The sequence below is a fragment of the Tamandua tetradactyla genome, chromosome 10 (genome assembly GCF_023851605.1).
Source record: "Tamandua tetradactyla isolate mTamTet1 chromosome 10, mTamTet1.pri, whole genome shotgun sequence".
NCBI lineage: Eukaryota > Metazoa > Chordata > Mammalia > Pilosa > Myrmecophagidae > Tamandua > Tamandua tetradactyla.
In genome coordinates, this window is record NC_135336.1 from 17,424,319 (window position 1) to 17,437,679 (window position 13,361).

At 34.1% G+C, this 13,361-nt stretch overlaps 1 protein-coding gene across 1 annotated transcript in view; it reads left to right on the top strand.

The window, feature by feature from the left end:
- UBXN7 (UBX domain protein 7) overlaps positions 1–13,361 on the top strand; it is a 99,594-nt gene that overhangs the window by 49,381 nt on the left and 36,852 nt on the right. The window contains exons 2-4 of the mRNA XM_077117988.1: positions 3,511–3,658; positions 6,134–6,201; positions 12,217–12,282. Of these exons, the coding sequence (XP_076974103.1) occupies positions 3,511–3,658; positions 6,134–6,201; positions 12,217–12,282 (282 nt within the window). The remainder of the gene's footprint in view (positions 1–3,510; positions 3,659–6,133; positions 6,202–12,216; positions 12,283–13,361) is intronic.

The window sequence follows — 13,361 nt, forward strand, 5'->3', positions numbered from 1 at the left end:
CGGCTCGGCTGCTGCGGGGCTTGGGCGCCGCGCGGCGGGCTGGCGGAGAAAGAGAGGGGAGAAGGAGGGCGGGCGGCTCGGCTGCTGCGGGGCTTGGGCCCATATTGCTTTTTAAATTACATTTAAAGCACAAATAATATATTCACACAGTACAAAATTTAAAAGAAAAAAAAGTTTGCCTGTTTGGGGTGAACCTGACCCCTTCTCCCTGTTGTACTAGCTATTGAGCTAAAGTGGTATGAGATAGCTCTTAGTCATTTAAACATTTATCACATTAAGCAAACATGATTTTAAGTGCTGTGGATGCTAAGGTAAGCAAAGCAATCTCTGCTTCAAGAAGCTTCTGCGCTTTGGGGGTGGGGATGGGGGGAGCCAGAAAAGTAAACCAACATTTCTCACCTAGCATTAAAGTGCTATGACAGATATACCACAGAAATAATAGAAGAGCATCACAGAAATGACAGCAAGGGAGTTGGTTTAGGGAATGTTTAGCACACATATTGATATAGAAACATTTAGTGTGATTTTTGAAGTATGAACATGCATGAAATAGATGAAAGAATTGATGGGGAGAAAAATAGCATTTTAAGCATGTAATTCATTGTGGTTACAGTGAATTGTGTGGGATGAGAGAAAGGAAAGGTGTACAGCCAGAGAGATAAGCTGACATCTGATCACAAAAGACTTTCCAGATCATAAGGACTTGGGAATTTATACTGTATGTGTCAGAAAGCCATTAAAGAGTTTTAAACAGGGGAGCGACATCAGATTATTTTTTAGAATGTGTTCCCTTAGCAGCAAGGTGAAGTATAGGATTCCTAATCAATTAGAAATCTATTGTAGTCATCCAGGTAAGAAGTGTTAAGCAATTTATTCAAAGAATTAGAGCTAGAAAAGGTAGAGAAAAGAGAATAAATGAAACTTACTAAGAGTAGAGCCACCACCTCTGTTTTTGGCAGTAGGGCCAAACTAGAGAGATAACATGAATTACCTTCCTGCTTAAAAAAAAAAAAGCTGTATAAATATGCATGTGCTTTTAAGTAAGGAATACTCAGAGACCAAAAATGAAGTAAAATTGAGAATTAGGGGTTAGCTAGCTTTAAAGCATGCCTTCACCCTGGGGTAATTTGCCTAACCTGGGTGGCTTTGAACTTCCTTTTTGATAGCCTCAGAGGGCACAGAAAACAAAGCCCAGGACTTCCTAAGGAGAAGAGTCTGACTCTTTCAACAGTACGCCCTTTCATGAAGCTAAGATTTTCATGTTTCAGCTTTGGCGGTGGGTGGAGGTAGGGCAAGGTTATCTTCACTCAGAATTTATTGCAGGGGTTCTCACAGAGTCACATTTCCCATGTGGTCTTGAAAAACCTCAAGTCAATGATATGTTTAAATGACTTCTCTATGATAGCACCCCCAGGTGCCTTACAGAATCTGTCAAATCAAATCTTCTTAGGAGGATTGTATCTGCAACACAGTCTTCAAGGAAAATGTACAGATTTCATTTCCAAGGCATGTGAGAACACAGTTAAAAAAAAAAAAGTCACAGCACAAACAATATCCGTGGAACAATGAGCAAAAGCCAGCAGAAACAATATCCATAGGGACTGCAGAAAGTTTATATTTTGTCTTAATTATAATACTTTTTATTAATATGTTTGAACAAATGAAGGGACTGAAATATGAGTATGACATGAGTGTCTCTTTGAAACATGACAAGCAGATTAGGCACAGGTGAAGAGAGAATGTGTAAACTGGAAGATAGCTTTGAAAAAATTACTTCTCTTTTGGCCTTAGCACCATCTTGCTAGAATTGTCCAGAATGCAGCATAAGAGATGATAAACATGAAAGAAGAGCTGTAACATAAAGGCTAAAATGAAAAGCTCTAACACACATCTAATTTGGAATTCCAGAAGGAAATTAGTATGAATGAAGTTTTGAGACAGTGGGCAAAGAATATTGAGAATTTTTCAGAATAGATTTAAAAATATATCAGTTCTCAGATCCATGAAGCCCAGTGAATTCCAAGGAGGATAAATAAAAATAACCCAGATGTAGTAGAGTGAAACTGTAGGAGACTGAAGACAGAGAAAATCTTAAAAACAGCTAGAGAGAAATAAGGTTGATATAAAAAACATTTTTTAAGTCTGACTACTGATTTCCTGGTAGCCATTATAGAAGTCAGAAGACATTGGAATGGTGTTTTTAATGTACTGAGAAAATAACTGTCACCCTTGAAAGGGAATTACAATAAAACTGTCTGTTGGGAATGACAGAAAAATAAAGATGTGTTGTAACAAAAATTTCAAAAAAGTGAAAGACATAATTGTGGTAGAAGAAAATCATACTATATGGAAAATCTAAGATGTTTTTGAATGGTCAAAATGTTTCATCAAATAGATACTACAATTTGTATTCTCTTATTTTTTGGATATTTATATTATTTCTGCATTTTCAGTATTAAGTGAAGCTATGCTGGGCATGTATATAAATGTGTTTGTGCATGTAATATTTTCTGTAGCTTTATTTATTTTTACTAGAAGCCCAAATTTCTGGGTCAAAAATTACTTCTCTTTTGGCCTTAGCACCATCTTGCTAGAAACCTCTGCGCCATGAGAGCCAAGCGGAGGAAGAAGCAAATGCGCAGGCTGAAGTGCAGAAGAAAGATGAGGCAGAGGTCCAAGTAAACCATTAGCGTGTGCACCCATGGAGACCAGGGAAGCAGAAATAATGGAATGCCAGAGGCCGGGGTACTGATATCAGTTGTTGACTGCAGGCTATTGTCTGGATTCTCTCAATGGATCTAGAACTGCCGATATTGTCCAACTTTCTGAAGACCTTGGAAAGACCTTGTTTGTACCAAAACAGCCCCTTTTGGTCCTTTACCCTGGACCTGTGACATTCTGGACTAGTTTTGTTTTCAGTTGTGACCCAGTGTAACGTGTATAATAAACCATCTCTTCCATCTTAAAAAAAAAGTAATGACTGTTTTATGTTTCTTTATATGTGCTTCAAAGGTATTAAAATTTACATTGCTTCTACCAGGCTATGCTAACTTGACTTTATTTACAAACGAAAGTCTGTGATAGGGCCAGTTTTAAGTAATGATGATTGACATTTCTTATCAGATTTTGGCTTGGTTGTGTCTTAGCCAAAAGTATCTTGTCTCAGCCAAAAATATCCGTCTCACTTCTCTTCCATTGGTATGAAAAATGCTATCTTTTTAACAGAGAGAAACAAATGCTAAGAGAAATACTTTCTAGAATGTAATCTTTTTCTTTCCTTTTTAGTTTATTAACAAATATATGCTTGTATTATTTAAAGAAATGGTGAAGAAATGCTTTAATTTTTCTTTATTATGAAGGAAGAATTCAGTTTTAATGGTGATCACCTAATTCTGTATATTTCAGCTTAAAAATAAACTCATGGGGTCAATAAAAATCATTTATGAGCTGATTGTAAGAATGTCTTTTTTTTTTTTTTTTAACTTTTTCTCTATCTTTTTGATATTTCAGGTGCAAGTGAAAGTGTAGGGAAACATATGCTTGAAGCCTGCAACAATAATCTGGAGATGGCAGTCACTATGTTTTTGGATGGTGGAGGAATCGCTGAAGAGCCCAGTACCAGTTCAGCAAGTGTCTCTACTGTCAGACCACATTCAGAGTATGAATTTATTATTTATTGTTAGGAGCTCCCCCCTCCCTAAATTAGGCAATTACATTTGTATCAATGTTAGATTAATTCTTTGTTTTGGAAAAAATTAAAGATTGAAAGCACTCAAAAAGAATGAAGTGGAAATTTTGAACTTAAATGATTAAAATTCTCTGGAGCACAGTCACTTCTGTGATTGATCCTCAAAAAGAGTCCAATAGGATGGCATTATTATCCACATTTTAAAACGAGGAAGCAGACATAGCTGTTTTCATAAGCTACACACAAGTAAATAGCAGACATGGAAGTAAAAGTCCAATAAAGCACTTTTATTAAATCTTTCCCAATTCTCTATTATCTTACATTCTTACAGAAAAGTTTTGAGTTGCCAGGAACAGTTTTTGAATACAAATTCTGTAATCCTTTATATTTTGTCACATGTAGTTAATTATTAGACACACGTTCAGCATATGGAATTGTAATATATAGAAATAGGAATAAAGTGAAGAGACTTGGTGTAGTGCCCTTTACATTTGATACCAATGTGAGTTTGAAATAAATACCTGTAAGGTAAAATTCCAACAATTTTTGGAAAAAATGGATGCTGCTCAAGGGAAAATCACTGATTTTGAAACAAAAAAAAATTTTTAAATCCTTTGTAACCCTCAGTGTTTATGCTATGAAATGCTAAACAAGGAAAAATCCTCCTAAATTGGAATAGACCAAAGACCTGGAATTTATTTTTATTCAGTTAGAGATAAATTTTAAAAGCCAAATCACATATGTAATTTCCTCTTTTGTTGATTCTAGGTTAATATTTCCACATTAAGTGTGAACTTTGGAGACCATTATTAGTATTTTATAAAGTTTTTTCCTGTTAATGTTGGCCAAGTACTTAAAATGCAATCTGTTCTCCCCCAGCTTAGCTCAAATTTTTAATGGAAACTGTTTAGTAAACATTATTTAGTTTAGAAAAACTTGAATAACATATACGCTGTTGATATTGGGGAGCATATCTTCTTCACTGTATAAAGCATGCCTCTTTATAGTTCATACTTTTCTTCATTAGGTAGTTAACATTCTGGAACAGATATGTTCAGATATGTAGTGATCAGGTCTCACTTGGTGGGGATTACTACTTAATCCAGCCCTCTGATTGATCTGTTTTATCAGATTAAAGTTTGCTTTTTTGAGTGTACTGTAAAGTAAGTTTTAGTTGTAATGGAATTAGTAATTTAGGTGATGTCTTCTAAATTTTTAATTTTCTAAAAAGAATTAATGGGCTTATTTCTCTTTGAAAGAGAACTTCCTCTTACAGGTGTGTTAGCTTTCCCTTTAAATAAGTGAAGTTCTGTCTCAGCAGTGACTGATATCCCCTAAGAAAGAGTACTTAGCATAATTTTGAAATATACTTTGTCTTTCAGTCATTTGACTTATTGTAAATTTTTTTGTGTCAGTTCTTTGATGACATGATGTTAGTGGTTGTTGACAAATTAATCCTAGAGTACTTAGAATAATTTTGAAATATACTTTGTCTTTCAGTCATTTGACTTATTATAGATTTTTTTGTGTCAGTTCTTTGATGACGTGATGTTAGTAGTTGTTGCCAAATTAATCCTAAATTCATAAAGTATGTTTTGGAGTTTTGAATGTTTGGTATCAGAAACAGGGTGTTAAGCTCATTTATTACCATTAGAAGTACTGAATAAAAAGCGTTAGGTTTAATTTAAATGAACATAAACAGAAAGATAATAAATTTGTAAGTTTCACTTACTGTGAACGTTAATCAATAGAGTTTAATATTTGAAATAAAAACTCTAAAATAATTGAATTTATTTCTAAGGGAGCACAACACCGTTTTTATAGTATACCTCAATAAGTATTTTTCACTGGAAGAGATTATTAATAGACCTTGTGAAGGTAAACTTTGGAGAGTTTACAGGCTTTCAAAAGATGAGTAATTATCTTCTGTTCTCTGTATGTTATTTAATAAATAATCCATGGTAATACCTATGTTACCCTACTTTACAAGTAACACAAAATTCACCACCTATTTAGTTAAGCTTATTTTAATATATCCTTGTGCTTTAATTATATATTATTTGGTGTATTAGTTAGTAATATTGCTTTTATTGAGCCTGTATTGTTCTATTCACTTAACCTTGTTTTTTGTTTGTTTGTTTGTTTGCTTGGTTTTTTTGGTAAATTCCTTATAATTTTGTCCGAAAGAATGTTGAGAGGAAAGGGAAAATAGTTTTTACTTTTCTGTTTGTTCTCTTTCTTTATAAGCCATTTGAGCTCTCTGTGCCAGGTATTTTATTCCAGTTGATCTTTATATGGAACCCATCTAAAAATCATTTATTGGGAAGTCATGAAGTTTGGTGTACATTTTACTTGTCAGTTTGAATGCATTCACAAATAATTATATAGAGAACAGATAGCAAAAAGAGTTTTCATTTTGATATTTTCCCATTGTTTTTTAAACAGAGAGGAAGTTCGGGCTCCAATTCCTCAAAAGCAGGAAATATTGGTAGAACCAGAACCCTTATTTGGTGGTAAGTTCACCCTTTTTTTCCTTAACATCATTGGACTTTCTTGTTTTCTATAGATTTTAGTTAAACTATGAAAAGATATGAAGGCTTGCTCAGGGATTACTACTTCAAGAATAGGGCCAATTTTTGTATTTTTATACTCCCCTAAGGAAAATTGAGGTAGTTCTTTCCAAGGAATGAACCAGATTAAAAACTTGGTATTTCTTTCAGAAGGCCCAAGAGAGGAAACCTAGCAAAGAGAACTGCTTGCCTTGTAATGGAGTGACTTTTTCATGAAATAAAAGACTTATTTTTCATTTTCTGGATAGCTATTTGATTGCCATGTCCTTACTATCTTGATATCCTTGCTTTCCAACTCTTTCTTAAATTTCTGGAAATGCTATTCCTGTTTTGAACAGAGGAGAAAATAACTCCTAACACATGCAAAGAATTGTGTTATCAGTTACCTACATAGAATAGGTGGTAGAGAATGGAACACTTAATCAGATTTAAAAGAAATGTATAGTTTTACTTTAATCAACGCCTGTTTTCTTTTTGTGAACCAAATATTTTTGGGCATTAGTAGGTTTATAAAAAATATAAGATAGTATGAAATTCTGGTTGGGTTTACAGAGACTTAGAAATGTATAGTGTATGTAACAATAATGTGGAGAAATAATTTGTTTTGAAAGTTGAAAATAAGAGATCCATAAGAAGTTTTGTAGGTAAACCACAATAGAGAATGAGAAACCATTTGTAAGGAAGGGATGAAAAAAATTATGTAAACCGTGTTTGTCTTTTGATTAGTTGAGAGTTTTATAAAATAACCTTTAAATTGGAGCTTTCGAGTATTATTATAACAAGAAATAAAATACTATATATCCTCTAGATTCAGAAATTAATCAAGATGGATGGAAGGTAGGTGTTAAGATCTTAATGCCAAAATGTATTATGTGCTTTCTGGAGTGTTATTTAGCTAGTCACTGTACTGATAATATACCAGAGTAATAAAATATTGTTCATAATTTTTTTTCATATGAATGTTATGAATAGGTTTTGAAATTGAGGAGTAATGTCCTTGGAAGCTTTATCTTCTCTTTATTACAAGGAATATAAGGCAGGATCTTTAAGAGCACAGGAAATTGATTCAGTGCCATCTTGCTGTTGAACAAAGAGACAAAAGAGTTGCATTTGAAATCCCCCTCTCCTTTTATCTCTAGATTAATATACATTAAGGAGGGGATGAGAATGACTTTACAAAGTTGATGTAACGATAGGCAGTCCTAACTTTCGTTATTAGACTTTATTAAAACATGGAAAGGGTCTTTGAAGAACTGTTTTCTTCTTAGAGCACTATTGATTTAAAGCACCAATTCTTAAAGTGTGATCTGGATGGAGGTCTCTGATACCCTTTCAGGGAGTCTGCAAGATCAAAATTATTTTCATATTAACGCTAAGATGTTCTTTTGCCTGTTTTTCACTTTGTTGACATTGCACTGATGGTTCAAAAGCAGTGGTGAATGAAACTGCTGGCATTTAGTTGAATCAGGGAAGTGGTCCCTAACTGTAGTAGTCATTGAATTCTTTACAGGCGTTCTCTTCTTTTCTTTCTTTTTCTTTAATAAAGTTATAGGTTCATACAAAAATCATGCAGAAAATACAGAGTTCCCATATACCCCTCCTCACATACAGTTTTCCCCAGTGTGTGGTACCTTTGTTGTAATTGATGAAAGAGTATTATTATAATTGTGCTATTAACTATATTCCATAGTTTACATTAGGGTTCACCATTTGTGCAGTATAGTCAGTCCTCTGGTTTTTTTTTTTTTTTTCTTAATTAAAAATTAACAACAAACAAACAAAACAATAAGATATCATTCCATTCTACATATATAATTAGTAAACCTCTGGGGTTTTTTGTTTTTTTTTAATTTTTAACCACACTTGAACATATAACTCAGTGGTGGTAGTTATATTCACAATGTTATCTTACCATCACTACCATCCATTACCAAAACTTCTCTATCACCCATATAGAGACTCCATACAATAAAGCATTAATCCCCCATTCCCTATCCCTACCCCAGCCCCGGTAACCTGTGTTTAGTTTCAGACTCTATAGATTTACTTATTCTAAGTATTTCATATCAGTAAGATCATACAATCTTTGTCCTTTGTGTTTGGCTTATTTCGTTCAACATATCTTCAAGGTTCATCCATGCTGTCACAATGTATCAAAACTTAATTCCTTTTTCAGCTGAATAATACTCCATTGTATACTGTATATATACCATATTTGTTTATACATTCATCTTTCTTTTTAAATTTTTTTATTGAGAAATCTTCATATACGTACTTTCTATACATAGTGCACAATAAATGGCTCATAATACCATTACATAGTTGTGTATTCATCACCATGATCATTTTTTAGAACATTTTTTAGAACATTCTCCAGAAAAATAAATAAAAAAAAAGAAAAAGCTCATACATACCATATACCTTATCCCTCTCGTTTAGCATAGTGTTTCCATCTACCCAATTTATTTTACCCTTTGATTATTTATTTGTTTTTATCCATATTTTTTACTCATCTGTCCATACCCTGCATGTAAGGAGCATCAGACAGAAGTTTCTTAAAATCTCACAGTCACATTGTAAACATTGTATCTTCATCACCTTCAAGAATCTAGGCCACTGGAACATAGCTCAACAGATTCAGGTACTTCCCTCTAGCCACTCCAATACACCATAAACTAAAAAGGAATATCTATTTAATGCGTAAGAATAATCACCAGGATAACCTCTACTCTGTTTGAAATCTCTCAACCACTGAAACTTTATTTTGTCTCATTTTTCTCTTCCCCTTTTGGTCAAGAAGGCTTTCTCAGTCTCTTGATGCTGGCCGTTTTCTTATCCCAGACTTTCTGTCTGCATTGCCAGGGAGATGTGCACTCCTGGAAGTCATGTCCCATGTAGGAGGGGAGGACAGTGAGTTCACATGCTGAGTTGGCTTAGAGAGAGGCTATATCTGAGCAACAAAAAAGGTTCTCTGGGGGTGACTCTTAGGCCTAATTTTAAGTAGGCTTAGCCTAGCCTTTGCAGAAATAAGTTTCATGGGGTGAACCCCCAAGATCAAGGGCTTGGCCTGTTGATTTGGTTGCCCCACTGCCTGTGAAAGTATTAGAAATTCTCCAGATGGGGAAGTTGAATATTTCCCCCTTTCTCCCCATTTCCCCAAGGGGAGTTTGCAAATAGTTTTTTATTTACTGCCAAAATCACTCTTGGATTTTTTCGGGTATCACAGCAAACTGGACAGATCAATAAAATCTCACTTCCTATTCAAGATTCCATGTACTTATGGTGTTCAGCTGAACTGACCATAAAAGTTAAGTTAGGAAATAAAAGTTAAGTTAGGAAATGCATGACCCTAAATATAAATTGTGCACCAAATAGACATTTCTCCTTTTAGTCTCACTCAGAAGATGAGGTTTTGAAATATGGATGATATCATCCTTTACCCAGTCTTCTAGTTATCCATTTATCTCTTAATGGACGCTAGGCCTGCTTCCATCTCTTGACTATTGTGAATAATGTTGCTATGAACATGGATGTGCAAGTATCTTTTCAAGTCCCTGCTTTCAGTTTTGGGTAAGTACCTAGAAGTATTGGGATTGCCAGATCATAGGATGATTCTGTACTTTCTGACTAACTGCCAAACAGCTTTCCACAGAGGCTACATCATTACATTCCCACCAACTATGAAAGTTTGCTCTTTTTTTTACACATCCTCTCCAACACTTGTTAATTTCTTCTTTTTTTTAATAGTGAGGACCAGTATTATTTAATTATACTTAATGAAGTAATAAAAATGATTTCATGAAAGCATGACCCTTGAGAATGCATCTTTTTAATATACTGTATGATGGAATAGTATATATGCATAAAGCACTTGTGCAGTTCTTTGAGTTCCAAGCTGAACTAGCTACTCTTTTTTTTTCATGGATTACCATTTTGACTTGAAAGATTGCTGACAAAGTAGTTATTTAAACCTGGACATTTGGCAGACATTTTCTTGAAAATGAATAAAGTGAGTCTGTTACTTCAAGGCAAGCAAGTTTAGTATTTGTTGCTTAAAAAAATTTTGAGCTTTCAGGCAAAAATAAGATTTTTAAATAATTTGTAGCCACTGTTGTAAGCTTGACAGCTTCCCAGTACTTAAAGACTTTCTGATGACATTAGTAGTGATGTGATGAACAGATATGATTTTTTAAAATATTGCGTAATAAAAAGGTCAGCATTTAAAATGTTTGCTTAACTCAGAGAACAAATATTTTCAAGTGACCAGTTATTCATACAGCAAAATCATACATAATAGATCCATTCAGAGTGCAAGATATCTATTATTGCTATAGATAGATTCCTATTCCTATCTTGCTGCAGAAAAAATTTCCCCCAAATTTAGTGACCTAAAACAACAAACATTTGTTATCTCAGGGTTTCCATGGATCTGGAATCCAGGTGTAGCTTAGCTGGGCTACTCACAAGGATGTAATCAAGGTGCAGCCAGGACTAGTCATTTCAAAGCTTGACTTTGGGTGGATCTGCTTCCAAGTTCACTCACAGGGCTATTGACTGGAGACATCAATTCCTTACCACAGAACAAGCATGGGAGACAGAGCAGCCCAGAATGGAAGCCACAGTCTTTTTATAACTTAGAAGTGACATTTTCTCCACCTGCCTCATTCCCTATTATGATTTTGAAGTTGGCTTTGAATCCCATAGCTCTTTGTTGCTTAGCTTCTGGCTCCATTGACCAACACTTACATTATGTGAGAATACAGAGTACTAGTGTTTGCTTATAGTAAGTGGTTTGAAAGAGCAGGGGAACCACATATTAAAGAGGTAGGCAGGAATAATAGTCTTAGGGCTAGAAATGGTATGGCCTGAGATGAGGGTCTTGGTTGGAGTTAGAATAAATGAAAAACAAATGGAAACATAAAGAAAATGATATAGGGCGGGCCACGGTGGCTCAGTGGCAGAGTTCTCGCCTGCCATGCCAGAGACCCGGGTTCGATTCCCGGTGCCTGCCCATGTTAAAAAAAAAAAGAAAATGATGTAAAACTAATGTTTGTTTTAAAAAATTCAATGCATAACTAAAAAGTGAATTTTTTTTAACCAAATCCCATTTCCCAGAGATAATATTGAGATTCTTTAACCTAAATACTGATACACACAGATATAAGCGTGAATGATATAATATAGATATGTTTTAAAACCAAAACAAGGATTTTTAACTTGTGGTTCAAACAGTTTTTAACTTTTGTTTGTTTTGCTTTTTACTCAGTGATTCTATGTAATGGCAAAGGCAGGCTGTTGGGAAAGATGCTTTGACATGGGTGGGAGACTTTTGAACTCTCTACCTAATCTTGTTCTACCAATCATTATTTATTAACACAACATTGTCTGGTTATGCACTGTCCAGGCTTGCCGTAAGCCAGTTTAGTAACCCTTAGCCATCAGGTTTATAACATAATGATATCAGAAGAATCATTACGCTATTCATTGGAATATACACAAATGTTTGGTCATATTTTTTTTTGTTTGAAAATGCACGCACAGAGAAAGGTAAGGTTTTGATCATTGTATTGTAGGTCTTATGTGTAAAGTACTTAGGTTTGGGTAATGGACACGATAAAGGGTATGAGAAGACCTTGGTGTCCTGTTCACTTTTTTGTCACTGAATTGTTATGTGACTGGAATATTTTTTTCTTCAAAAATTAAACTTTTTTGGTGTGTATAATTCTACAATGTAGTCACTCACTAAGAAGTAATTCTTAAATCAAGTTTGGTTAAGCCTTTTAACTGAGCCTTGGTTTTCTCATTTGTAAAATAAGATGGTTGGGGTCTTTTAAGATTTTTTAGTTTCCAAGGAAGGACACAATTACAAATCTATGAGTGTTTTAAGACAAATATTTATAGATAAAGAGTGTTTAGAATTAATTTTCAAAATTAATGTTTTAAAATTTTCCCTTAAAGCTCCTAAAAGAAGACGGCCTGCACGTTCAATATTTGATGGTTTCCGGGATTTTCAAACCGAAACTAGTAGGTATTAGCTTAATCATAATAAACATGGTAATGCATGCCTAAGGAAACATTTGGAAGTACAGATTCTAAGACTAGACCTTTGTCTTTTTTCCATTTGCACACTTTGACTTTAAAGTAAAATGTAATTTTAAACTTGTTAAGCTGCAAACTTCTCTCTCTCCCTCTCTCTATTTAGAAACAAGATAAACCATAGGAGGGAAAATGCGCAAATGCTAACCTACAGGTCTAAGATCCTGGTTGTTTGTATAACTTTTTTTCTTGAGAAGAAAAAGATGATTAATATCAGGCCCAATTACTTTGAGGATTCACCTTATTTTTTAGAACATGAAATTATGAATATAGTCTGTGATTGTTTTTTAAATTAATTTTTAAATTAAAAAAAAATTTAACAGACTCAAACATTCTTAACATATGATCATTCCATTCTACATATATATAATCAGCAATTCACAATATCATCACATAGTTGCATATTCATGTGATCGTTCTTAACTCTCTCTTGAGCTTAATTCTTCCAAATTCTAACCTACTTGGAAACTAGTTTCCCTCAGGATCCTAATATCTAGTAATGAAAGGAATGACCACAATGAAAATAATTATTGTAGGGGATTGAAAAAGAGAAGAAAAAGCCTTTGGCTGCAGTTGTTTGGAATAGGTTTATATCTTACTGTGAAATAAGTTAGAATGAGTATCTTGGTTTTATATTTTTAGAAGATGCAGTAGTGATTTAGCAAGGAACTTCTAAAGGAAGAATAGTTATGTTTAGAAGATGTATGAGAAACTCTTGGACCATCATTGATTTATAATGAGCTCCTTGAGGCACATAGGTCTTAAAACTCCAGGGAGAGTTGAGGAACCCAAAATGACTCAGGCCCATTAAGAAATCCTCTGCCTTTTCCGATAAGGGTGACAGCAATGATGATATCTCTCACTGCCAGAATCTTTAAAAATTGGAAATATAACTAGAAACACAGAAGAGGAATTAAGGTCGCTTTCAGAAATAAATGGAGATGAAAGTTTTCTCCTATGATAACGTTAGTTTTTTTTTTTTCACATGGGCAGGCACCAGGAATTGA